We start from the raw sequence: 27,999 nt of genomic DNA on the forward strand, positions 1-27,999 counted from the left end.
GCCCCTGCGCACCCCCCCCCAGAGCCCCTGTGCCCCCCCAGAACCTCTGTGCCCCCCAGAGCCCCTGTGGCCCCCCAGAACCTCTGCGCCCCCCCAAAGCCCCTGTGGCCCCCCTAGAGCCCCTGTGGTCCCCTCCACCCCCCGCCCCTGCGGCCCACCACACCCAGGAAGCCATACGGGCTCCGCACAGGGAACCAGAAAGGTCTCGCACACGGTAGGCAGGAAAATCCCAGCACGTCAGGGGTGAGGCTGGAAGTGACAAAATGCTAACATGATCTTACATGGTACACTTTTAAATTCAGTAATTCTTAGCAAAAATATACAAGAAACAGAACAAGAGAGCTGAAGGCACCCACAGATATTCCCAACAGCAGTCACCACATTATCTCCAGTTCCACCGACCTTCCAGTTCAAGGACATAGATTTTTAGAGCATTTTTAGAGCATTTAAAAAAATTTTTTTTTCAAATTTACTCATTTTTTTGAGACACAGAACAGAGTGTGAGCAGGGGAGGGGCAGAGAGAGAAGGAGACAGAATCCAAAGCAGTCTCCAGGCTCTGGGCTGTCAGCATAGAGCCTGATGTGGAGCTCGAACTCACTGACCGCGAGATCATGACCTGAGCCAAAGTCGGGCACTCAACCGACCGAGCCACCCAGGAACCCTGAGTGTTTTTACAGCATTTAAGTAAACATGTGAAGTCTGGAAATTTTCGGATTCTGAAAGCAAGAAAGCTTACATTTACCTTTTCCTTCCGTGTTTGCTCCCAGATGAAGTCCCTCACCCTTTGAAAAGAATTTTCCAAAAGGCAAAAAATAAAAACAAAGTTGATTAACGTTGAACTACTGGAATAATTTGTTCACCTCAATCACTCAGGGCAGAAAACCCATGGGAACTACTGAAACATGAAAACTCCATGTTTTCATTTGTACTAATTTGTAACCAAATAAAACTACAAACTTCCCCCAAGTGTTGAAAGTACTTAATCACTTACAAAATCTGTAAATTTTTCAAGTGCTCCAACATTTGTCTACCTTTCCATTTCATAACAGAACACAAAACACAAAACACAGTTCCTGCTGGTTGGGCCAAAGGGTCCTATCTTTTTAGAACAATTCACAATAAAATCCCAACTGGTAGGCCCAGAGGCAGTCTTGAATGATTCCATACCAGAGACAGCCAAGCTCAGAGGCTACCTGGGCCTCTAACTCATTCTTGGGTTGCAAATCAGCCAAGCCCAGAGGTAGCTAAGGCAGGACACTGACCACTGCCCAGCAGCAGGAGAGACAGACAAGCCTTTCCAGGGAAAACCTCAGAAAACGTGGAAGGAGCTTCCGGGAAGGACAAACTCGAGCTCTGAATAGCCATCAACAGACAGTAGGACCCCCTGCAATCAGTCAGAGCCTAATGCAGGACAGTCACTGAGCAGTGGACAGCTGGGTCAGAGAGAGAAGGGCCAAGAGCAGGGAAGGTTCTGATCCCACCCCTGACTGGCATCCCCACCCGTCCCGAGGCAGGAGAACTGGAGCTTCAAGTACAAGCTCACACCTACGTTGACTCTACAGAAAACTAGCTCCTGTCCACATTCTTGGGGCCAGGTCACGACTTTTCTTGTAGGTTTTGTTCTAACTGGAGGTTTCCTGACCTGGGGTCCACGGGCCCAGAAGGCAGAAGGGTCTGTAAACGTGGAAGGGAAGGGAATTACACTTTATTGGCACTAACTTCTATCTGAAATTTAACTCTTCCTTCCATCACAAATGCAAACAACAAGCCACAGTACCTGTGACTTTGTCACCAAAAGAAATCACATATTGTCACATGACCTGTTCAAGTGGGTGCACAGATCCAAAACGGCCACTAACCCTTCTTACTGAACGTGTCAATAAAGACATACATCTGTTACCGCATCGCTTATCTAATAGGAAGTCTGGAAACACTACATAAACACACTTCTTTACCAGGGAATTTTTCTGGTGCGCATTTACTCTTCTTGACTGACGATTACGCTTTCCCTCCCCCTCACAGAAAACCCCCTGAGAGACTACTGTACGGACAAGAGCTAGTGTGGACTAAGAAGGCCCTCTGCTCTCGCCTCCCTCTCCTCACCTCAGCCCCTCCGACACACTCCATCTCTGTCCCACTCCAGTCAGGCTGGGGCTGCAGAGAATCACAGGACAGGCCCCCAGGGTCTCGGGCTTCACTGGGCCTCCGAAACATCCTCATGCCCAAGTCACAGTCCACATCACACCTCCTTACGAGGTTCCCAGGGGGCAGCCAAAGGGACTGGAGACTGCAAATGGCCAGGCCTGGTGACAGGTAATCAAGGACCTCCTTACAACCAGCACTGAGGCAGAATCAAGGCTCAGCAAGGGAGGAAAGTTAAATCTTAGGAGCCAGACATGGCTGGCACCCCTTCGCATAATACAGTCACCATTTTAATCATTTTAGAGCGTGAATTCAGCACTTTAACGTTATCCACTACAAGGCTGTGCACCCACCATCACCATCAAATTCCAGAACACCCTCGGCATTTATTTGCAGGAACACCATACCCATCAGGCAATGACCTCCCCACCTCTCTCTCCCCAACCCCTGACAGCACTAACCTTTCCGCCTCTGTGACTTGGCCTATCCTGCACATTTCACATAAATGAAATCCTACAACACGTGAGCTTTTGTGTCTAGCTTATGTCTCTCAGCCTAAGGCTTTTAAGATTCATCCATGCTGTAGCATGCATCAAAATTTCACTCCTTCTTGGGGCTGAATATTCTATTCTGTCACTTGGATAGACCACCCATTAGGTAACAGACACCGGCACTGCTCCCACCTCTTGACCATCTTGATAATGAATGAGGTTTCTGTGACAATCACGTACAAGTTCTACGTGAACGTGTGTCCTCACCTCTCTTGGGCACACACCTGGAACCGCTGGGGGTGCGTGTAACTTTCCAAGAAGCTGCCAGCCCTGTCCCTGAGTGGCCGCACCGCCGTGTCCCCACCAGCACTGTATCAGGGTTCCAAGGTGGCCAAGTCTCCACCAGCACTTGTTATGCTCTGGCCTCTGCTCTGCTCCAATGAGATCCCCATGAGTGTGGTATGACAGCCTCCTGTGGTTTCCACTCATACTTCCCTGATGACTAACGTTGAGACTCTTTTCCGGTGCTCACTGGCCATTGGTGGACTTCCTTTGGTAAAACCTGAGTACCCTGCCTATTTTTCAATTGCAGTGTTTGTCTTTTTGGTCCCGAGTTGTGATAATTCTTTATATGTTCTGGATACTAGACCCTTACCGCATATATGATTTGCAAACACATTCTCCCATTCTGTGTGTTTTTCTTTTGTTATTTATGCTTTTGGTGGCATATCTAATCCATAGTCGCAGAAATTTACACACAGCTTCAGGTGTGGGACCTACTTTGAGTAACTTTTTATACACAGTATGCAGGTGAGGTCCAAATCCTTTCTTTTATGTGTGGACATCCAGCCGTCCCAGAACCACCTGCTGGAAAGACTTTTCTTCCTTCACTGAGTGGTCTTGGAGCCTTGCTGAAAAATCACTCAACAAACATGAGCACGTGTATTTCTGGACTCTCAATCCTGCTCTCGGATCTCTGAGCCCATACTCATGCCAGAAACACACCTGTGATTGCTGTGTCCTGTAACGTGACGTCGGGACGTGTGAGTCCTCCCACTGTGTTCTTCATTTCAAGAGCATGTGGCTTTCCAGGCCCCGTGCACTTCCATGTGACTTTGAGGACCAGTGCTGCCATTTCTGCAACAGAGGCCACGGAATTTTGATGGAGATCACATCCAATGTGAGATCATTTGGAGCAGTGCTGCTACCTTAACAACATCACAGAGGGGCACCTGGGTGGATCAGTCAGTTAAGTATCCGACTTCGGCTCAAGTCATGATCTCACATGGGTCTGTGGATTTGAGCCCTGCATCGGGCTCTGTTGCTGACAGCTCGGAGCCTGGAGCCTGTTCCAGTTCTGTGTTTCCCTCTCTCTCTCTGCCCCTCCCCCGCTTTCTCTCTCTCTTTCTCTCTCTCTCTCTCTCCTTCTCTCAAAAATGAATAAACATTAAAAAAAAAAAATTTGAAAGCACAGTATCACGTCTTCCAAACCATGAACGTGTGGAGCCATCGGTTTATTCAGGTCTGCCTTCATTTCCTTAACAGTTTTATGATTTTCAGTACAATTCTTCCACTTTCTTAGTTTAATTTCTCCCTAAGTATCTGATTTTGACACTGTCATACTTAGAATTGTTAATGTTATTTTGGGATTGTTTATTGCAAGTATATAGAAATAGGACTGATTTTTATGTACTAATCTTGTATCCAGCTAATTTGGCAAGCATGTTTATTAGACTTGGACTGTGAACACTTTAGTTTTCTATGTATAAAATTATGTCATCTATGAAGAGAAGCAGTTTTATCTCCTTTGCAATCTGAGTATCTTTGTTTTTCAACTGCTCCCTTGTCTAACTGCCCTGATGAGAGCTTCCAGCTCCCAGTGCAACCCTGAGCAGGATGGGGAAAATGGACCTGCTGTCTGTTCCTGAGCTGGGGACAGAGTGTACACCCTTTCACCATTGCAACGTTACCTGTTAGCGCTTCATATACGCCCTTTATCAGGCAAGGAGGCTCCTTTCTATTCCTTCGGTGAGTGTTCTGATCACGAAAGAGTGTTGAGTTTCATCAAATGCTATTTCTGCATCGCCTGAGATGATTGTATGTTTTTCCCTCGTTTGAACAGTGTGGTGTATTACATCACTTTCCTTATGCTGTAACCACCCCTGCGTTCTTGGGAGAAATCTCGCTTGGTCATGGTGTACAGTCCGTTTAACTTCTAATCCATTTTTTAGTGCTTTATGAGGATTTCTACATCTATATTCATAAAAGATACTGTTCTGTAGTCTTTTTGTGTTGTTGTCTGGCTTTGGGATCAGAATAATATGAGCCTCATAAAATGTGTAAAAACAAGTATTCTTTCCTCAGTTTCCTAGAAGAGTTTGAAAAGAACAAGTGCTAACTTTATATATTTGGTAGAATTCACCAGTGAAGCCATCTAGTCCTGGGCTCTTTACTGGAAAGCTTGAGATTATGGACTCACTTCACGAGTTACAGGCCTATTCCAAATTCCTACTGCTCCGAGACTCTGTGTCAACAGTCGGCATTTCTAGGAGGTCTCAGGTTTTATTATCTGCAAATGGCTTCATTTCTCCACCATTTTTGAGGTGGAGTTTTTGCAGGACACAGAATTCCTGACTGGCAGATTTTCCTTCCAGCATTTTGAGTGTACATCCTAGTGCCTTGTGGCCTCAGTGGTTTCTGAGGAGAGGGCAGCTGCCGACCTAATCGAGGGCCTTCTCCATGCAGAGTTTCCCTAGGACTCTGTCTTCCCACGACTCGATCACAAGGCTCCTGTGGACATGGCGACCTGTCCCACTGGAGTCTGGGGAGCCCCCTGCGCATCCCGGCGCCATGGGTCTCTCAGACCCTTGACATTCTCTTCTCTTCCTGCTCCTCCGGCGGGATAACTCAGTTGGTCTATCCTCAAGGCACGTGTTTCCTTTTTCCTGCTCAAATCTGCTGTTGAGCCCCACTAGTGATTTGTTTCATTTCGGTTACTGTACTTTTCATCTCCAGAGCTACTTTGGGTCCTTTTTACAATCTCTGTTTATCCAGGTTTTGTGCTCTGATTACAAAAAGTAGCATTTCCTGGGGCACCTGGGTGGCTCAGTCAGTTGAGCGTCCGACTTCAGCTCAGGTCATGATCTCACAGTCCATGGGTTCGAGCCCCGCGTTGGGCTCCGTGCTGACACTTCAGAGCCTGGAGCCTGCTTCAGAATCTGTGACTCCCTCACTCTCTGTCCCCTCCCTCGCTCATGCTCTATCTCTGTCTCTCAAAAAATAAATAAATGTTAAAAAAAAAATTCTTTTTTTAATGTATAAAACATAAAGCGTATAAAATCCAAATATAATTGAAAAGATCATACAGTTTGACTCATTGGGCAAAAAAAATTAAAAAAAAAAAAGAAAGTAGCATTTCCTTGCATTATGCAAATATTTAATAAACTACTTTTATTTTCGAGAGTGAGCGCATGAGTGGCGACAAGAGCAAAGGGAGAGAGAGGGAATCCCAAGCAGGGTCCAGGCTCAGTGAGGAGCCTGACGCAGGGCTCAGTCCCACAACACTGGGATTGTGACCTTAGCCAAAATCAAGAGTCAGACGCTCAACTGACTGAGCCACCCAGGCATCCCTAATAAACTACTTTTAAATGAGTGGTTACATAAGGCTCACATGTAGCTACTTACAGTTAACCTTACGCTTAAAGAAATATGATTTTACAACTAAGTTATAACTGATTACACAATTGAGGGGAAATTAACCAATGTTAGAATTGAAGAGACAAAAATACCCAAATTTTAATTGTGTAAGGATCAAACACAAAACGCAATTGTCTCAACTACCAAATTCTTATGGTTAATATATTATTTAGAGTAAATTAAAGAGAACTTCCCAAATTTAGTCAGAGACTTAATCAGAGTCAGGAACATTTATAAATGTATGGGTCAACGAAAAAAGGAGAAGTCAAAGAACACCACAATTAAAAGAAAGGCCACAGACATATCAGGGCCAGCGGGCACTCAAATTATATCCAGCATTCTTCTTACATAAATTAACAGCAAGTAACCTAGTAACATACTGAGCGCTTACTACCTGCCTGACTCCATCCGCACACACGCACACAATCCTGTGAGGCTGCTGCTATTACACACGCACAGAAGATGTGCAAGGGAAGGCTCACAGAGACTACAGCACTCGCCCAGGATTCAGAGGTTTTCCAAACTGCAGCCAACAGTCAAACCTAAGCCATCAGACCCCAGAACCTGGGCCGGTGAGCCCCACCACAAGGCGACGAGGCAGGGAGTTAAAACAAGGCCCCTGTAAGACTCTATGAGCTGCCTGCTGGCACGGCGGTACCCAACAGCAGGCATGCAGCAAAGGGCAGAATCTACTTTACGTCAAGGACTCATGTTAGCTCTATAGTCACAGTACATTTTTGAGAAATCCCAGCAGCCGAACTAGTGAAGCAAACAAGACCATGTGGGTATAAAGTAACTGGCAAATGAACACTTACAAATCCTGAACTTCCTGAAGCCTTCTCTAACCTCAGACACCAAGTAGGAATATCAGTAAATATAAAACCTTAAAAAAGATAAGTTTACTGTAGTGCAATGTTAGTATTCGAAGTAATCTGAGGAAAGGGTACCTGAAGGTGCTTTATAGTTCTGTCAACTCTTCCAGAAGTCTGAAACTATACAAAAAAACAAAAAAAAAAATTTAAGGATAACTTTATCTGGGAATGCAAACTGGTGCAGCCACTCTGGAAAACAGTATGGAGGTTCCTCAAAAACCTAAAAATAGAACTACCCTACGACCCAGCAACTGCACTATTAGGAATTTATCCAAGGGATATAGGTGTGCTGTTTAAAAGGGACACATGCACCCCCATGTTTATAGCCGCACTATCAACAATAGCCAAAGTATGGAAAGAGCCCAAATGTCCATCGATGGATGAATGGATAAAGAAGAAGTGGTATATATACATATAATGGACTATTACTCGGCAATCAAAAAGAATGAAATCTTGCCATTTGCAACTATGTGGATAGAACCGGAGGGTATTACACTAAGTGAAATGAGTCAGTCAGAGAAAGACAAGTATCATATGACTTCACTCATATGAGGACTTTAAGATCCAAACAGATGAACATAAGGGAAGGGAAGCAAAAATAATATAAAAACATGGAGGGGGACAAAACATAAGACACTCTTAAATATGGAGAACAAACTGAGGGTTACTGGAGGGGTTGTGGGAGGGGGGGATGGGCTAAATGGGGGAGGGGCACTAAGGAATCTACTCCTGAAATCATTGTTGCACTGCAGACTAACTAATTTGGATGTAAATTCAAAAACTAAAATTAAAAAAATAAATAAAATGTGTTAATGATACCTACAAAAAAAAAAAAAAAAAGAGTAACTTTATTGATGAGGCAAGATCTGAGATTAAGCTGAAGGGATCGTTTGAGCTAATGACCTAACACTGAATTCAACAGACAGGGTGTTTACTTAGCATTTTATCCTTAAATACATAAAACCTAAGGTTTGCCTTACACATATTCTGGGTGACAAGACTTCTTCAAAGTAAGTATCCCAAAATGAAGCTATCCCAGTCTTGGAGAGTTTGCTTTTTTGCCTTACCTCAGTGAATCAATGTCGAAAAATAGAAAAGAAAACAGTCTAGAGGAAAATCAATCTGCAAGTCAGGGCCCAATTCTCCGGCCCCACAATTATAAATAGGCCCAGATCACACACAGGTCAGACAATCAATAACGAACTGGTGGTACTTTTAGGGACGATTCTGAAAACAGACGCACACAGTGAATTAGTGGTGTAATTAAGGACTACTTTAAAAACCCAGTTGCTAGCAACTGCAAACTAAATTATTCCCAAAAAAAAAAGTCAAAAGCATTGCAAATTAGAAATTAGGTTCTAAATTTTAAAAAGATAATTAACCAGTTTGTGGCTTTACCTTTTGTCTTACTTGACAACAATTTTATATATATCACAATAGGACCAGAACTGCAATTCCTGTCCCAAACTCTGAAGAAAATCAGCTTCATCAAGTTAACTGGTCAGCAGCTGTTTAAAAGGTCAGTATCACCCAGAGGCACCTGGGGGCTCAATCAGTTAAGCTTCCGACTCTTCTTTTCAGCTCAGGTCATGATCCCAAGGTTCGTGAGTTCGAGCCGCATGTTGGGCTCTGGGCTGACAGCTTGGAGCCTGGATCCTGCTTTGGATTCTGTGTCTCCCTCTCTCTCTGCCCCTCCCTGGTTCATGCTCTGTCTCTCAAAAATAAATATTAAAAAAAAAAGAGCAACCACAGACACAAGATATCCAAATGTATAAAACCACGCCATGACTCAAGTCTAAAAAGACAGACAAATCCACCAGAAAAGCGGGCAAAGAACAGGCCCAGCAATTGGTAGAATAAAAATAACAAACATGAATAGCTGGTCAACCTCACTAGGAAGCAGTAGAATGCCTCCAAGACACCACACCTCACACATTAGAGTAAAAACCCTCAATAGAACTGAGTGACAGGAGCACTGACCAAGCTGGAGAAGGGGGACCCACGGAAGGCCGACTGCGGGTTGGCCTGGCAGGACCGCTCCAGAGCCGGGAAGGGCAGGATCAAAACTAAAAGACTGCGCTCGCTCCCCAACAGCCAGCCATCCCACCTCGCAGAACCGACCTCAGAGGAACTCGTATGTATGCACAGGGAGACACATGAAAGGGTGTTGTTTTCAATGACATTCAAAAGGTTTACAACTATAAAGACCATCCGTCGGTACAAGACACTACACACAAAGTGGATGTCCACCTTTCCTACACATAGTAACAAAGGACGACTCTAACGCAGCCACAGCAGGGGCTACAGGCCACACGGAGCAACCCACACAACACCTGCACCTTAGGTGCTGCCCGTGTGCACCAGAGACTCCCCAAAACCACTCTCGACAGTCGGCTCTACCGCCATGCTGGTTTAAAAAGCCACTGGTCCCAGCACAACTGGTCTATGAGGAAACAATGGGACCATAACACGAATTTCATGACTGTTCACATCAAGTTCATCCACAAAAAACTAGGTGAAAACAGGAGCCCAGCCTTCTGCTCCACTGCAGGTGAGCCCCACACCCACAAGCCCACATCAGGGCGTCTGCAGGGTAAATGCCGTGCTCACTCTAGAATGTACGGAGGGCTGGGGCACCTGGTGGGCTCAGTCAGTGAAGTGTCCGACTTCGGCTCAGGTCATGATCTCGCGGTCCGTGAGTTCGAGCCCCGCGTCGGGCTCTGTACCGACAGCTTGGAGCCTGGAGCCTGCTTTAGATTCTGTGTGTCTCTCTCTCTCTGCCCCTCCCCTGCTCGTGTGCTCTCACTCTCTCTCTCAAAAATAAATCTTAAAGAAAAAAATCTAGGATGCACGGAGGGCTTAACCACTGAACGTGTGTCGACAGCACTACAACTTCTGTGAAGTTCCTATCCTTTCCTAATGTGATGTCCCCGAGGTTTTGAGGGTGCAGCCCCTCATTCCACTCTTTGTCAGAGGACCTATGGTTTGTGCTGTGTGACTTGCACAGCACAGTGGCTTTTAGGAGCACACACGCCGCCTCATGGCAGAACCAACTGTGCTTCCAACAGGCACACAGCACACACACCCATTAAAAGTGCCAGGGCCTCAGTAAGTGACCTTGCAAAGTGACAGAGCGTGCGATACTGCACCACACGAGGACTAACACGGGACACCTAGGTCTGGCTTTGCCGCAAACCTGGCCAGGGGATTTGGCCTTCTGACTTTCCCACCATTAAAACTGGGATGATAATCTCCGACGGACCCCAGGCGGCTCTGTCGCTCAGAGGTAACTGGTTTTCAAAGCACCGCACAAAACACACACGGCATTCGTGCAGTGCGGTGGCGTTACAGTCGAGAGGAAACAGTTCCCAGGGAGAAAAACTCAAGAGAGTAGCCGGAGACTCGAATGGCGCTCCTTACTTCGTGGTACGTGTCCTCGAGCTCCCCGTCGTATATCCAGCGGTACAGGAAACTCAGCACGGGATGTGACACTAAGCTGAGAATATGCTGCACCAGGGACCTCACATACGGGTCCCCCGTCTTCGTGTACGCGTGGACGGCAGAGGCCAGCTCACCTCCTTTCCTCCCTGGGGGACACATGCAAAACACCCAAATTACACTCCCGGCAGAGACCAGGTCATCGAGATGCAGTGTTCCCTGGCTACCATCTGGGACTGAGGAGTGGCAGTAACGTGTTGAGGAACAGAGAGAGCGCCAGCCTGCCCCAGGCTTCACGAGTCAGAGCAAGGCACTCCCCTACCTCTGCGCAGCCGCTGCGGGGTTTTTCAAGAGCAACACCCCTGACTCATTACTCAAGCTGGAACATGAATTGTCACCTCTGCTGACCAAGACATGCATTAAGACTCACACTTTATACTGCAGTCAGGGATATAAACACATATAGAAAATATGAAAGTTTTACAAAACAGTACTTGCACTTTAATGCTTCCTATTTTCTTCCTTTCCTCCTTTAGTACAACACGCTAGTCTCGGCTTACCAAACTCATCTTACAACCCCATTAAGTGGCTAGAACTCCCATTCCGAAAAATCCTGCCACAGTGAAGAGTCCCGGGCCCGGGGAGCACAGCTCAGGATGAAGCACTGGCAGTGGCAAATATCAGGCCCCAAAACACAAACACAGAAAGTTTCTTACGTTAAGAATTCAGGATTTGATTAGGTTGCTGAAAGATTTTCAGGAAGGTCTAATGTGACCTGATGTTACTGAGATGCTCCTGGCAGGAGCACACACAGCTGCCTGAGGGAGGGGCAGAGATGTCAGAAGGAGCTGGAGGTCCAGGACACGAGGGGCTCAGTGCACACAGACTGTGGGGACTGGGGAGAGAGACAGAGGAAGAGTCTAGAAGGAATCCACATGGGGGTACTCGTCATCTGAGAAAAGACACATATTTTGCCTGACTGCTTTCTCTTTTTGAGGGGAGGTGGCAGGAAGTAGAGGAGGCAGGGCACGGACAGCTTGGCGAGCTCAGACCACACGTGCCGGAGTCCCGGCCCCTGTGCTCACACAGACAGAAGAAGGTGGCAGCAGACACAGGGCCGTGACCTAGGGGCAGACCCTCGGCTTCTCCCACCTCACTCAGTTCTCACAATCCTAAGAGGAGGCCATTGACGCCCCAACATTACAGAGAAGAAAAGACAAAGAGGTTCTTGGCCAAGGTAGCTCCAACAGAGAGAAAAAATGTTCAGAAGGCAGGAAGAAATGCAGAGCCAGAGCCTGGGAGAGGCCCCAGCCACACAGGCAAACTGGAGGACTTGTAACACCTAGCTTGTGGACCCAGACCTGGGCCATAACCTCAGGAGGAGGAAACCCCCATGGAAGGCTGCTGGGCCAGAGACAAGTAAAAGGGGCTTAGAGATGAACAGTTACAACACCAAGGACCACAAAATGCTTACAAACTAGACACCCTCTCCTTTCTTCCCTCATTTCAATGAACTACTAAGCTTCCACAAACATAAATATGGGGCCATGTCAGCAACTGGTGACTTTCCCTATAAGTGATCTACGCACTTGTACGTAATCTGCACATTCATGGCTGTCAAGGATACACGAGAGCAGGCACGCAAATGACCGCAGATGAAATTCTCTAAAACCTGCTTTGAAATAAAGCAGGTCCATGAGACTCAAAACAACCTTGGCAGTGGTCCACTAGGGCCGCAAGAGTCTTCAGTCTTATCTTGGGGTCGTACGTCCAAACCAGGAGGCGCCGGAGCGTCAAGCTACTCTCAAGGCCCAAGTTCACCCCCTGATCATCCTCTAACTGTAGCTGAAAAACAACAAAGACGTAACATGTAAACACAAGTCACCAAATATGTCCACCATTTCTTAATCCACGGAAGTCAGCATGGGGAGGGGATTATTCTCATAAAACGAAGCGACAGGTCCCCTCAGAGAACAATAGTTTCTTCAAGCCACTAGTCATCGGTTGAAATGGTAGATCACTTCTCGGCCTCTTGGCTAAGATCAAGTGAAATGGTAGACAGAATTCTGAAAATCAGCATTAATTGCTTCTCAAATACACTGAAACTCCATGGGTATGGAGACCTCACGAACAGCATTAGCAAACATTTTTATCTTTTAAAAGTAATTACAAAGAAACTTAAAAGCTCTATATAGTTGCAATTTTGTATGATGGCAAATCACGAAGAAATTAAAATATAAGCAAAGCATTACCTGGGAATGTAAGACAGACAGCAACCGGTAGTATTCCTTCAGTTCCTGATGCAAGGCCGCGCAAAAGCTCTGCGTGGGAAAAAGCAGGCGTGGTGAACACACAGCACAGCCCTCACGCGCCAGCGCATCTGATCGCCACAGGCTCAGCGCTGGACCACGACTGGTACGTTCTGCTGGTTTAAGTTCTGCTTCTGCCAGGGGCCTGCCGGCAGCTTTACCCACCAGCATGGCCATAGTTCATCCCACGAGGGGGGTGTTCTCCCCCAGCACGAGCTTTGCAGTTGGAAAATCAGATTACAGCTAAACGTATATTCACTTTGACAATGATCTTTTAATATTATATCCCCTCTAAATCTTTAGAGTTAAAATGTCATTTTCTCGGGGGCACCTGAGGGGTTCGTCCGACTCTTGATTTCAGCTCAGCTCGGGTCATGATCTCAAGGTTTCTGAGTTCAAGCCCCGAGTAGGGCTCTGTATTGACTGTGCAGGGCCTGCTTGGGATTCTTTCTCTCCCTCCCTCTCTGCATTCACACTCTTTCTCTCAGAAATAAATAAAACATTTTTAAAAATGTAATTTTCTCTGTTTTTAATTAGAATTTAAAACTGGCAACTCCATGCCAGTTTCTCCCAATTTTTCAGTGTTGTTTGTACCGCTCATTTTCCACACCGATATTATTAAAAACTTCTTTGTATTTCTAGGATCTTAAATACAGAAAAGGTGAGGGGCGCCTGGGTGGCTCAATCGGTTGAGCAACCGACCTCAACTCAGGTCATGATCTCTCAATTCCTGAGTTCAAGCCCTGCGTCGGGCTCTGTGCTGACAGCTCAGAGCCTGGAGCCTGTTTCCGATTCCGTGTCTCCCTCGCTCTCTGCCCCTCCCCCACTCACACTCTGTCTCTCTCTCAAAGTAAATAAATTTTTTTAAAAAATACTAAAAAGATGTCAAACCAGAATCTGTAAGAAAGACCATCACACAGTCCTGTGACAAAAACTTTCTAGAATGAACCCTAGAATGTAAACCCAGGGACCTCAGTGGGAAGAACCTGCAAAGGATAAAACCTCTTCTCTTTAAATATCAGGCTCCACACTGTTCTGAGTATCTTAAAGTGATACACCGTCAGTCATCTGCAGGTTTATTTTAATGCATTTATGTATTCTGTGCTCACGCTCCACCAACAGCTACCGTGAACCATGTGTGGTACTGGGTTATCTCTGTCAATACTCACCGTGGTCTCTATTTTCTCGAGTGGACCAGGATGGCTCCAGTGTCGCAGTATCAAAACTTCCTTACTTAAAAAGAACCCTCTTTTCAAGAATTACTTTCATAGTAAGATTTTAGGTAGACTAAGCACTCCCCAAAATGAAGGCATCCTAAATGTTGTGGTAACAACAAACATACCTGACCCACAAGTCCAAACGAACGGTCTAGACTCCTCTGGTCAGTGTATTTTCTGATTTTGTTATGCAACCATCCCAACTCAGCAAGTCTGACTGTCGTATCCCTCAAAGATTTACTTAGGTTTGCCTAAAAAGTAAATATATCAAGAATTAAAAATTAACAGTAGAATTTCAATTGCTTTTATAAACCATTTGCACTTTTAGTATCCTAATGCTTAGGCCCCAACACATGGCACTTACAAGTAACGAAAGCACCACCACCAAGACAGAACAACGAGAGTCTGGGAAACGAGGGTAGCAGGTGCCAGCAAGGAAGGGAAGTAGAACCTCTCTCTGCAAGCGTAAGGCTCAAGCAGCATCACCCCAAGACGTAGCTGGCCAGCTCCCCGGCAAGGCAGGGTCTCTGTGACGTCAGCCACATCCTAGAACGGCCGGGACTTGTAAAAGACCACGACATCAACACGAAAGGGCCGTGGGGAAGGAGGTTCCAGAAGGGGAAAGCAGGCAAGTGGAGGCACCTTATCCGGAACGGTGTACCAACCGCAGAGATGCCAAGTGGTACCCGCCCCTCGGGTGCCTCGACACCACCATCACCAAGAGCAGGAGTCAGCTTGTGGGTGGCTGCATCCGTGAACACGAGAAGACACGGAAGGAGAAGCAAGCAAGGTCTCAGCAAAAGCACCAGAGCCACAAGCCCGCGGGGAGGCAGACCCGTGTGCCCGACCGGCACACCGGCTCTAGGGGTCCAGTACCCCGAGTGCACCTGTCGCCCCTACAGGTTAACAGCTCCCGGCCGGCTGTACCGACACCCGTCTTTCCTGCCTGAACACCTCACACCTCACACGGGGGGCCGGTAACTGTACCTTCGCCTCCACTTTGTAGCGGTTCTCCACGCTGTCCATCTTGACGTGCTTGCCATCTATGCCCTGGAAGACGTACACAATGTCCCGCACAAGGGCCGCCTCCGTAACTTCCCCAGCACCTGAAACATTGGTTTTGTAAGAGGAATTACTGAACAACACATTTTAAGATGGAATCTATTTTATACCACACCTAGTTTTACATTACGTGTTTCAACCAGGAGAAAATTTTAAAATTAAAAAAAATGAGCTTAAGATGGAAAAAGCATGAAGTCCTAAAAACCAAGAGTTTTCTCAAAAAGATATGGAGATCATAGAATTTCTTATACAAAAAGTCTTTAGAAATTTTTTAAAAAAGCAGGGGTGCCTGGGTGGCTCAGTTGGTTAAGTGTCCAACTCTTTTTTTTTTTTTTTTTTTTTTTTTAATGTTTATTTATTTTTGAGACAGAGAGAGACAGAGCATGAACAGGGGAGGGGCAGAGAGAGAGGGAGACACAGAATCGGAAACAGGCTCCAGGCCCTGAGCTGTCAGCACAGAGCCCGACGCGGGGCTCGAACTCACGGACCATGAGATCATGACCTGAGCCGAAGTCGGACGCTCAACCGACCGAGCCACCCAGGCGCCCCTAAGTGTCCAACTCTTGATCTCAGTTCCAGTCTTGACCTCACAGTCATGAGTTCAAGCCTCGCACTGGGCTCCACATTGTGGCATGCAGCCGATTTCACAACCAATCACAAAGGGATAGGTAATTATTTCATAGACGGCGTTTGTGAAAATTTATTCCATGGCATGAGTATGAACTTGGTTCCATTCTCAATCACGTAAAAAGAAGCGAATACGATAGAAAAGTTATGATTTCCATAAACCTTGGAACAAAAGCTAAGTCAGAATTTAGGTGTTACTCAACGACAAAGAGGCAATGCTCAGAAACCCAAGACATCGGCGGGAGGAAAAATGTCATGAGTACACAGTCAGGGCCCAGCACTCCCAGAACCAGGGTAGTGAGTCAGAAGGTAAGGACAGGTACGTACTTCAGTTGTGGAGATAACATTCCATAAATATCAACGCCACCAAACTACGGGTAACATTGTTCAAATGTTATCTACCTGTCGTTACTGACTACTTTGTCTGCCTTTTCCATCAGTTACTAAGAGAGAGAAGTTGAAATATCCAACTGTAATTGTGGGTCTGTTTTCTTTGTAGGTCTGTTGGTTTTCCACTGTGCATCTGAAGCTGTTGGTAGGTGAATACACGTTTAGGAGCATTATTCCTTCCTGAAGAACTGACCCTTTCCCTGTTAGGAAACATCCCTCTGCCCTGACGACACTCCTACGGTGTCTACTCTGACAGTGAAGGAGCAGCCCGTCTTCCCGTGGTTAAATACAAGATGCGTGTTTCCATCCATTTACTGCCAACCTATTTGTGTCTCTATATTTGGAATATATCTCTTTCGAGCAGTACATAATGGTCTAAATGTAATTTTTTAAAAACTAAACCAAGTGTCTAATCTATACACATTTAATGTGACTACAGACGTGTTTGATTTAAACTCCCTGCATTGCAGTATGTTTCCTATTTATTGCCTGTTCTTTCTTCCTTTGCACCTCCTCTCCTGCTCTTTGGGACTGATCAAATACACTGTGAAGTCCTTTTATCTGTGAGCTCTGTGTGTCACGCAGGCTTGAAGGCCCTGGTAGGGGCCAGGAGTCACAGCAAACAAGGAGGAGCAGTGAGGGGCACTCTCGCTGTCTGGAAGCCAGCCGCCAAGTCACAGTGTTCCCCCAACCCCCCACACCCCAGCTGTCAGGGTTACACGACGGACCCAGGTAGGAAGTGTGGCTGCACGGGCCGGGCTCTGCACTCTGGGCTGTGTTCCCAGGTCCACACAAGACGCACCTGGTCCTCACATTCTGCACAAGAACAGAGAGCAGCGGGGGGAGCAGGTGGGAGGGTGGCAGGAGGGATTATAGAATCTGTGGATTACGAGCCAACAACGAAGCCCATTCCTCTCTTCTCGGAAGCGTTCCAAACACTGCTATTCGAAGGGCTCTTGGGAAAGAAATGCAAACTTTCTTTTGCGATCTAGCAGAGCTCTAAAACTCTCAGCAAGGTGTCTGTTTAACCATCAAATAAATCTTCAGTGCGTTTCTCCAATGTCCCAGGCACTGCCCGACTTGCTGAGGCATCACGGACCATACTTAGGACTCTGAAGTTCTCATCATGAGAACAAGCCGGCCCTCAATGGTTGTAAGCAGGGCCTCGACAGTGTTTTCAAATACGGGAAGCACAAAATCTAGATTGCAAAGAAAACCCATGTTAGGATCTATCCTTACTCACCACTGGCATCCCCTTCCCTCCTTGGTCTTGTCACGTTGCGAGAAACAGTGTTTGGGAGACCTTTTGAGGTAGTGGTTTGTGAAGAAGGCTGGTTTGCAGTTAAAGTCCATGCAAGACGTGACCCCAACTGCTGCCGAAGACAGTCTCCAACTCCGGGAGTGTGATGAGGCTGTCTAAAAGAAGGAGAGAGCATTTCCTACCTCCAAACACGCAGACCATTCACTTGAAACACAACACACTGCTGGAAATGTTCCTAAAATTCCTATATTGAGTTACATGCTAGAAATCTGAGCTAGATGCACGACATCGCCCTACCAGAATCCATCCACCGACCAGTCCAAGGCCTCTTTGGGACGTTTAGGCTGCCATTCAGGCTCTCACTGGCACCTCCCACATATTTCTCAGCCTAAAGACCAAAATCTACTTGACTCTTCTTCACAAGCACATAACATACATGACCCATCTAAAAACCAATGAAATTCACGACTAATTTTAACTTTGAACTTGAACTTAACCCCTTTCATTCACTCAGCACTTGCAGGGCACAGCAATTCAAACTCTGGAGGACCATCCTTCTATATCCTCGCTTGTCTCCCAGCCTTCACGGTATTCGACACGAAAAGAAGTATCATAATTTGCAAATTAATTTCAAACATACACAAACATCAAGTCCAAGGCAAGAGTAAAAAGGTCAGGACTGCCTGTGATAACTTCGAGAACGTGTCAGAGCTGGTCTCTGAACAGCTGACTTCTCAGGACGTGTGTTTTGACAAGTGTAATGAAATGTCATTTCCCGGGAACCCAACACAAAAATGAAAATCTCAACAGCACTACAGCTCCTAAGGGGCAGAACTCAGATTCAGTACCAGAGCAATACTGCTGGGCCCATCTGCAACCACTAATGAAGTGACACAGGAAAGAAGACCCCAAAAACAGCCCTCCCTCTTCTCTATTTTCATGGGGAAAAAGTCATCAACAACACTTGTTAAACTAGGACTTTCAATACAGTTCTAAATTTCAGAGAAAAATTCTAAGGGACCATTTCAGTTCAAAGTCCTCTATACAGCGCTTTGTTTTTGTTGTTTTCTTCAAATTGTAAGGTAAAAACGACCAAGTCTATTTAGTTTACTCTTTTAGCCAGAATACAAGTCAGAGATTAAATCTGTAGAATATGTTGCACTGTCTTTCCAGAACACCACATTCCACTTACAACGCACGTGTGGTGCACTTGAACACAAGAGTACTTATGTCACACAACGATTAGTATTATGCTCACGTGGAACACACATGACTGTAAATCTCTTTAGTCACTGTTCTGGAAAAGTACCCACTTTGTAACAGTCTGCTCTAATGTGATTTCCAGGATCGAACCATGTGTAGAAATATACAAAAAGATAAAAAAAAACAAATTTCCAAGTCCACTACTGTATTAGCCACTGCTTTTCTCTCAACCACAACTCTGCATCTCCTGGAAAAGGGAGAGCTGATGGCACGTTGACCATGCGCTCCCAGAGCCCCTCCTCTTAATCCATGAGTGCCACAATTCTCAGTTTGAAGATCACAGCACTTGAGGACGAGACAACTTTATTTTAGTTTACTTATTTTTTAAATAATTTAATAAAGAGAATAGCATAGATCAGTAAAGCAGACAATATTCACTGAGAGATAAAAATGTGAACACCGCAAGGGAAATGTCAGTCAGTTACCAAATGAAAGGCCCATCCTATTACACTTCTGAACGGGGGCCTTCACTAATACGCACTTGCATTAACAGGGAAAGGGTTGGCCAAAAATCATTACAGTCAACCATGACTAGAAGTGGGAAGAATTCCCATGTGAAACAAGAGTTTTTGGGAAGAATAAAATCCTAGGAGAAAGCATATCAGACACAGTGCCTGGAACATTTCTGGCACATACGAGGCCCTAAAGATAGTTACAGTGAACACACAAAATGCCTTCCTACAAACCTGAGGATTCTGCCGTTTCTACTGCTGATAAGCAGCCTCTGCCCGCGAGCCCGACTCACCCCGGCAGGAGAGACTGTGGCGGTGGGGTCGGGCCATTCAGGGCGTACACGCCGATACTGCTGATGCCGCTGCTCCCCACGCTGCCTGAGCTCTGTGCCGACTGTGTGCCGCGGTCCTGGTAGTTCAGCGGGAGCGTCTGCGGCCTGGCGTAGTAGTAGGGAGTCGAGTGCGCATCTCTCGGCAACGCTTGAGCAAATAACGCAGCATAGCTGGAGACCTGAAAAGAATAGAGAGATATGAAATCACAGAACACTTCCTAAATCAACAGAGATGATTTATACGCAAGTTTTAGTTCTTTCTGTAATTGATTTGGTACTGTTCTTAAAAAATTTATTTTGTGAGCGCGAGCGAGTGAGCACGAAAGGGCAGGAGAGACTCCCAAGCAGGCTCCGTACTGTCAGTGCAAAGGACGCGGGGTTCGAACTCACGAACCGTGAGATCATGACCTGAGCCGAGATCAGGAGTCGGATGCCTAACCGACTGAGGCCCCCTGGCATCCCTGGGACACTGTTGTATTTGAGGTAATAACAACCCTGGAAAACATCTTAAGGAAAAGCAGTGCACTGACGAAAGAAAGAAAGAAAGAAAGGAAGGAAGGAAGGAAGGAAGGAAGAAAAAACAAAATCAACCAGACAAGTTACTATTTTCTTAAGTACAGAAGCTGATTCCTGTCACGACTGGGCATGGCTGTGCTGACAAGACAGAAGCTGCTTCGCGAAGGGCGCTGGCTGTGAGGACAGCCTCTCTCTCACCTTGTTTGGCTGCTTGCGTGGATCCTCACTAAGGCTGAGCAAGAGGTAGAGAATTGACCATTTATTTTTCAAAACTCCCTGTTAAAAAAGAAAACATTAACAGAATAACTTTGTACTGCTCTCCAGTTTCATGTAACTTTCTCCTCAATTATCCTTATTTCCAAAACGGAAATGTATTTTAAAAGCCACATGGTAGCACTGGGTGTTGTATGTAAGTGATGTGTCACTCAACTCTACTCCTGAAATCATCATTACACCATACATTAACTAACATGGATGTAAATTAAAAACATAATAAGATAAAATAAAACAAAATAAAAATTAAACGTAGAACTGTACTTGGTACACAGAAGTTAATCAAAACCAAAAAAATAAATACATTCACACGGTAACAGCATATCTAAATTTGTTCATTTTTCAGGTACTGCAAACAGTGCCACCCATTACAAAGCTACAAAACCTATTCTCAAGAGGTCATTACCCTTGAATCATTTCACCCACTGAAAACTAACTCCAAAGTCCCCAATGAGAACATGTTTTTAAACTACCCTATTCCTGAATAATAGCATTTCCCCTTAAAATAATTCTTAGAATAACCAACTTCCTAAACATAGTCGTTTTAAGACAAACGCCATGATAAAATAGGTGAACGCTTTTTTCCCCTTTTACCAAAGTCCCGTGTAGGCCATAGAGGATTAAAGAAAGAAAAAAAAGAGAAATTGTAAAGCACACGATGTAAGTCGGCATGCTGCACACCTAACTCGAGGTTCCGAAGTAAGAGTGGTCGACAAGAAACCCCAGTTTTCTGGGTAATTAGCACACGGATTGTATGGACTGTCTACTGCTCCGCCCTGACTCACAGCCCTGACAACAGCCCACCCTCCAGTCACGTGCAAACTCGAGTTTGCAGAGCATTTCTACTCTCTTCTCACTGCCTTACCTCTGGGACGCACACGCTAGAATACAAAAATAACTTTATTTACAAAACACATTTATGGGATGGCTGCTTACTTTACACAAGGTCCTCATTATAGAGAATATTCCTTGAAAGTTTCTTTAAAGAAAAAGTTTATCTCAGGTATTTAAATTACGGTCTAACTTTAAAAATCTGAATTACACACAATTTTCCAGAAATGATAAACTGCCCAGCTGGCACAACACGGGGAACAAAGAGACCCCGACAAACAGCAAACAGACAAATGGGCAAACATACTTCGGTGGGTACGGGACATTTCAGAGAGAGGAGGGTCACTCAAGTGGCCCAGGCTGATGAAAGGACCCCCAGAGAGGATGGGGTCTTCGAGAAGGGTGGGCGGAGCACACACACAGGAAGGGGCAGGCACAGAAGGAAATGTATTTTAGGGAATGAAGACATGTACACCTGGCCACAGCCAGGCATGAGACGGAACGGAAAACAGAATGAAGCATCAGGTCAGAGGGGTCTCACGTGCGGGACCAGAAAGCCTGACCACAGGGAGCCCGTGAAGGTGCGACTGCACCTGCGGCCAGGCCCAGGAGGCTGGACTGCAGAGGTCACAAAAGGAGACGCAGTCATTTGGGAGGAAAAGGCCAAGGGCCGGCTGGCATTCGGTGACTGAGGACCCACCCAGGGAACCTTCACAGTCCCCTGTGAGCAGGTCCAGGGCTCCCAGGGCTAGGTGACCCCTCGGGTGCAGCACCGAGGGCCGAAGCCAATCCTCCTGCATCCCGTCTCCCTGAAGGGCTGGAGGGAGATGAGCTCCCGTCGCTGCCGTGGAAATGAGGGCCCCATGGGATGGACGCCCTCCCACATGCCTCCTCCTGCACCCTCACCACCACTCTGGGATGTGGGCAGAAGCAAAGGTGAGCACCTAACTCCCCTACCAAAATCACCAAGCCGTGCACTGGGAGGCCAACCGCAGGGCGCCAGACTCCAGATGGCACAGGAGAGAGGCATGCTTGAGAGAACAATTAAGAAGTCTTGGGGACAGGGCAAATTTGGGGAGAGCGGTGGAGTCGACGTGACATTCGGGTTTCCAGCTTTTGGCACTTGAACAATGTCATCATTCACCAGAAAAGAAAATGGGGAAGGGCAGGGGTGTGCGTGGGTGCATGTGAACGGATGCCTGGAGTATGGAAAAAGACAAAAAATGCTCCTTTCAGTTCTGAGAATGTCAAGCTCCAAGGCCTTGTGGGAGTTTCCTGAGGGGCATGTGCGTAGAGATGCCCAGAAGGCGTCAGGAAGGCAACAGGAGGTCCCTCTGGGCAGCGAGTTCTGGGTTAGAGCCTCAGTTCTTGCTTTAGAAAAATAAGGACAATTTATGGGGTGGAGAGCAGAGAAAATTCCAAATCCAAACAAAATCATGCACCAAAAACAATCAGCAAATGGCATTTTTAAAGGAGGAGGCAGTATTCTTTTACCATAAGAACAGGTATGTAAACACGCAGGCTGGGCCTGGAGAGCGTCTGACGGAGGGACTACGCAGAGGCGTGGACAGACCAGGGAAACAGGACGGCACAACGCCGGCAGGGACCACGGCCAGGATGGAGGCCTGAGGGACCAGGGAGGAGATGGGCCACCAGAGCCAATGAGCCGGGGGTGCAGGGCGCGGGCAGGGGAATGGTCCGCGGGGCCCAGCGGCACAGCAGAGCCACTGCCAAGCCACTGCCTGTCAGGAGGAGGGCGGCTTGGCCTCACTCCCCTCCCGCCCCATCAGTTCTGAGTGAAGACACCCCGAAGCAGGGCAGAGAAGGGACAAGGGAGCCCCAGGGGGGCCATCCGGAGCCCAAAGCAGGGCAGGGAAGGGTGGAGAGAGAGATCTGCTGAGGCAAGCGAGCTGAACGACTCCAGCATCACAGATGTTTCAATGCTTCTAAACCACTTCAGACCCCATTATTTTAGATTTTGAAATCTAAGGACCTTGATTCAGACTCAAGACTTTAAATGTACGCATGTATCGAATTCTAAATGTCAGAATGCACGCCAGGGCACTGTAAGATCTGGAGGAACACCCACACAAGTGGGTCTGTGAAGCAGTTAGACACCTAGCTTCTTCCAGCGTCCATACCCCACCCGCCAAGGTTCACCTCCTCCAAGACCCTCGCCGCTGCCCACGCCACCCCCTCATGCCCGCCCTTCTCCCAGCGCCCTCCACAAGGCATGGGCTGCCCTCCCCCAGACAGCCATCCTCCTCTGTCCACAGCTCCGTCAACCACACACAGACTGCAGCCCAGGACCACTGGGACCCCTTCCCCAACCACTCCACACCGTACCACAGGCCTCCATCATCACCTCCCCGATCCTGCCCAGACCGCACCTGCACCCCCCGGCCACACCTCGCACAGCACGCACTGCCAAGAAGGGTACCCAGTGAGGAGAGAGGACAGAACAGGGATACCAAGAACTGGATGTTTTAGCACAAAGATGGGCCGGCTGTTCCTCATCTGGTTAATTACTAGCGCTGTACTATCGTGTCCTCACATCGTTCATCCCGTGTCAGCCACCGGCCGAACCACGCGCTGCTTCTGGGGGCAAGAGCCCTAGGAAACCAGCTCTGCTTCACCACACTGCTCAGGGATAAGCACTCAGTGTTCCAAACAAAGTTTTGGAAAACAACCATTTTAAGTTAGAAAGGAGGAGAAAAACTTGGAAGAGTTAAGAGTTTAATCACTAGCAGCCTTAGGCACAACTTGGGGATTTTGATCGCTGTACTGTGAACTCAGTACTGGATGAGCAAAGCACGAAACTTGGGATTTCACGTTCTTCTCTGCGGCAGGAGGGAGACAGATGGACCAAGCTCTCACCCTGTAATTCAGTGAATTTATTGGTGTCCAGAAGGGCAGCGTCTTCTCCAAAAATAACAGGTCAGAAAACCACGTGTGGCCAAGTCATCAACAATCAATCACAAAATGTTCAAAATCAGAACTGTTTTAGGTCATTCACTACAATAGCACAAATTAGGGCCTGAGGAATAATAATGGAGAAGTCGAGCTGTCACCCCACATGCAGCCGAGTCGAGGCTTCTACCAGCTTCCTACCGCACGTGCAGCCTTCCGTCACACGAACTGAGGGCTACCTCATTCTGGTTGATTTCCCAATGTAGCTTCCTCCACCTTCATAAGCAATTTCCCATTAAATCCAGCTCAAACCTACTTTTAATCTCGAAAATCTCTTCAAAAGCAAACACAATCTACAATGAAGATCCACTACTCAGCACAGAAAGGCTTAATGTGATCCCACAAAAAAAGTCCCCACATCCCCAAACCAGCCCGACAGCCTCACGGGTAGTGGAGTGCACGCTACCTGTGAGTGAAGCTTTCTGTGGAGCTCTGAAAACAACGCAGCGTCCGCTTCTCTTCTCTGCCGAATAACTGAAAAGTTAGAAAAGAAAGCGACGTGTTAGTCACCTACACCAAAACTCCTTCTAGGACACTATTTCACCCACGGTCACAGGTAGCTGAAGTCTGAAAAGAATCCTGAGCTTAAGAATCAGAATAACGAGTGACATTTCGGCTCTGTGAATTTGGTCAATTCCTTTGATCTCTCTGACATTTGCAAAATGCTGACAGTATTAGGCTGGAATCAGAGTCTATGAGAAAGTTAGCTGAAGTAACAGAAACGATGGGACCTTTTAGATTCTACCCACCAATATGAACAGGCAATCCAGTGGGGCAAGCTACCACCAGGTTAACTAGTCGATGGCTACTGGAAGGACAGATGTAAAGTAAAAATACCTTGGGAATGGTAAATTCAAAGGGCAATAACCAACAAGCCTATCATTCATGATAGCTTGACCTAAAACCACACATTCTAAGCATTTCTGTTAACATGCACAGCAATATTAGTAAATGTCTTCAGACGCCTGCAGCTACTACACTCACTAGTTCCCCGGAAGCCACAGTAATGCGCGCAAAGCCCATGCTCCAATCGGTTCCACAAAGGACGAGACTCCACACTGGACCTGGGCCCCAAAGGAGAGGGCCACACTCGCCCACACCCACAACCCTGCACATACCATGTGCACACAAGCGCCCCTCACAGGAACCCCATACCTGCCCCATACCTGCCACAGCAGAAAAGGCACCACTTTCGAAATCTAGCTAACAGTTTCTCCAGTCTCCAGGGAATCACCCAGCAGGACTCGTTTCTTAAAATCCCAACAGCCAAGTTCACTTAACTCTAAACTGGTTTGCAGAAAGACAGTGACTGGTGTGATGGTCAATACTTTTTCACATGTATCGCCAGGAAAGGGTCCTGGTGTTCACGTTCTGCTCTTGTGAACCACACACCAGAGGTTACATCATCCCGTTCATATGTCAGGTCTGCCTGTGCACAAAGGTAAGGCTCTCTTTAACATGTATGTCTTGTTTACTGGGAGCCTGGGGGGCACAGTCGGCTGAGCATCCAACTCGACTTGGGCTCAAGTCATGATCCCAGGGTTGTGAGATCGAGCCTCGTGTCAGGCTCTGCACTGGCAGTGTGGAGCCTATGTGAGATTCTCTCTCGCCCTCTCTCTCTGACCCTTCTCCCCCCGTGCCGAGTAGGTGCATGCACTCCCTAAAATAAATTTTTAAAAAAATTTTAATTTTTAATGTGTTGTTACAAAATGCATTAAACTAAACAAACGCAATTAACATTTAATAATATAATTTACTCCCTTTAAAAACATATAAAAATGCTCCAAATAAATACAGTCATTAAATTAAGCGAGAGATGCTCTGGGGCACCTGGGTGGCTGAATCAGATGAGCATCTGACTCCTGACTTTGGCTCAGGTCATGATCCCAGGGTTGTGGGCTCGAGCCCTGCATTGGACTCCATGCTGAGCATGAGGCCTGCTTAGGATTCTCTCCCTCTGCCCACCTCCCCCCAACTCGTGAGTGCTAACTAGCTCTCTCTCTCTCTCTAACTAAAAACAACAACAACAAAAAAATTAAGAGAGGTTCTTTCTACAGAATGAGATCAATACTAATGCACAGATACAAAATAACCGTGGGACAATGAAACAGTAAATAATACAAATAAAAATAAACAGAATATTTACCCCCAAAAATGTTTTACCTAATAGATTGCAAAACAAATCTTTAGTTACAAGGTACCCCACTGACCAACATGAAACATTAAAAAACAAATAGGTGTTAAATTTTGTCACACATGAGAAGTTTTACAATTTGTTCCAATATAATACATACTACCGTTTTATATTCTAAGTGGGCCATATAAAATGGAAAATTATTTTGTGTTGTTCAAGAGGCCAGAACTACCCCAACTCAGCATATCTACCAAAAACTGTAATCAAATTTCAAAAGTGCTTAAATGTAAACACTGTATCTAAGAATTAATGAAATACGAAGTACAAGAACTCAGTGGTGACCATTACATGAAAAGACCATCAGAAACGCTCTCCCCACAGCGGGGCCACCCCGGACCCGGGGCCCAGGGAGGGTGACGCTCTCCCCACGGCAGGCCCAGAGAGGGTGATGCTGTCCCCACGGCGGGGCCGCCCCACAGCAGGGTCCAGAGACGGTGTCCGAGAGGAGTGGCGGGCACTCGGTGGTAAGAGGCAGAGAGGGGCAGGGAGGCGAACTGTGGCAAGATACAGGTCTTTCTTCAAAAACACAGAGGATACACCAGAAAAAACCAAACTGTGACGGATACAGCTTTCTTCTTCAAGAAAGTCCAAGACTTCCTTGCCGTATCCACTCCAACAACGTCACTGCCAGTTCCGTAACTCTCAGCCTAGACAAACTTTATTTTTAACTACTACACAGGTAATGTGCTCACCAGGTGGCCTCGAAATGTCAAGCTGCAAAGGGAAGGTTCTGTGAACACAGACCTAACAGCTGGGGTGGTCGCTCATCTACAGTCTGACATATAAGAACGATTTGAGATGTAATTAATAGTCATCAGGGTTCAGAAAGAGTACAGCGTTCTTACGTTTAGTTTTATTTACTGAATAAAAGTAAGTTTTTAGAGGTTAATAGCGGGATAAATACTCCATTTCTGCCCCTACGTTAAATAACACATCACGCTGCATAACACCAGGGGCTGAGCTACCTCAGTGGACGGGCACTTCACCCCTGACTGCTCACGGGGCCCAAGTGTGCCGGGGCGAGGACCGCAAGGTCCAAGCACTCGCGCGTCAGGACCGCCTCCCGTCCAGCTCAGTTACGCACCGTGCAGCAGGACGTCGCAGACCACCGGCCAAACCCAGTGAACCAAGCACCAGCTGGGGGTGGCGAACCGTGCCGTGAAGAATGGAAATCCTAGACGGCGTCGCCACCAGTTTGCCAGCACAGTTGGAAGCGCAAAGCCCACTGCGTCTGGGCGGTGGACAGCCAGGCCTCAGCAGGGAGATCGCGCTGACAGGGCCTGCTTTCCTGGCGCAGAGCCCAGAGAACTGCGAGGGGCTGGGAACTGGTCTCTGGAGAAAAACAACCCTCCAACCGGCACAAGAGAAATATTCGCACGTGGGTACCTGTGCTCCAAGCCTCCCTCCCTCACACAGTCTCGCAGGGCAGAGGGCAGCAAAGCCCCACCTCACACAGAGCACACACCAGCACCCCGGTGCGAGTAAATGAGAGCTTTCTTGTCCAAGGTAATGACGTTTAAGAAAGCTTTCAGTATCAGCCCAGAATGAAAATGTTCACAAAGACCATTCTAAGGTATTAGAAGTTTGAATACTGACAATCCCCTAGAAGCCATACTGACCTCTTCACAGCCAACACAGTGTTCTAGGATATGTGGTCAAAAG

General features: G+C 46.9%; 1 protein-coding gene across 3 annotated transcripts in view; it reads right to left on the bottom strand.

The window, feature by feature from the left end:
- The window catches only part of TUBGCP3 (tubulin gamma complex associated protein 3), a 73,924-nt gene that overhangs the window by 35,688 nt on the left and 10,237 nt on the right, over positions 1–27,999 (bottom strand). For 2 of the 3 annotated variants that reach the window (XM_049647239.1, XM_049647241.1), the window contains exons 3-11: positions 24,550–24,617; positions 20,268–20,345; positions 19,515–19,732; positions 17,489–17,661; positions 15,154–15,272; positions 14,292–14,417; positions 12,893–12,961; positions 12,353–12,485; positions 10,623–10,789 (exon numbers count right to left, since the gene is read on the bottom strand). In XM_049647239.1, coding sequence (XP_049503196.1) covers positions 10,623–10,789; positions 12,353–12,485; positions 12,893–12,961; positions 14,292–14,417; positions 15,154–15,272; positions 17,489–17,661; positions 19,515–19,732; positions 20,268–20,345; positions 24,550–24,617 — 1,151 coding nt within the window. The remainder of the gene's footprint in view (positions 1–10,622; positions 10,790–12,352; positions 12,486–12,892; positions 12,962–14,291; positions 14,418–15,153; positions 15,273–17,488; positions 17,662–19,514; positions 19,733–20,267; positions 20,346–24,549; positions 24,618–27,999) is intronic. The other variant, XM_049647240.1, reaches the window with a different exon arrangement.

Source organism: Panthera uncia (assembly GCF_023721935.1).
Source record: "Panthera uncia isolate 11264 chromosome A1 unlocalized genomic scaffold, Puncia_PCG_1.0 HiC_scaffold_16, whole genome shotgun sequence".
Lineage (NCBI taxonomy): Eukaryota > Metazoa > Chordata > Mammalia > Carnivora > Felidae > Panthera > Panthera uncia.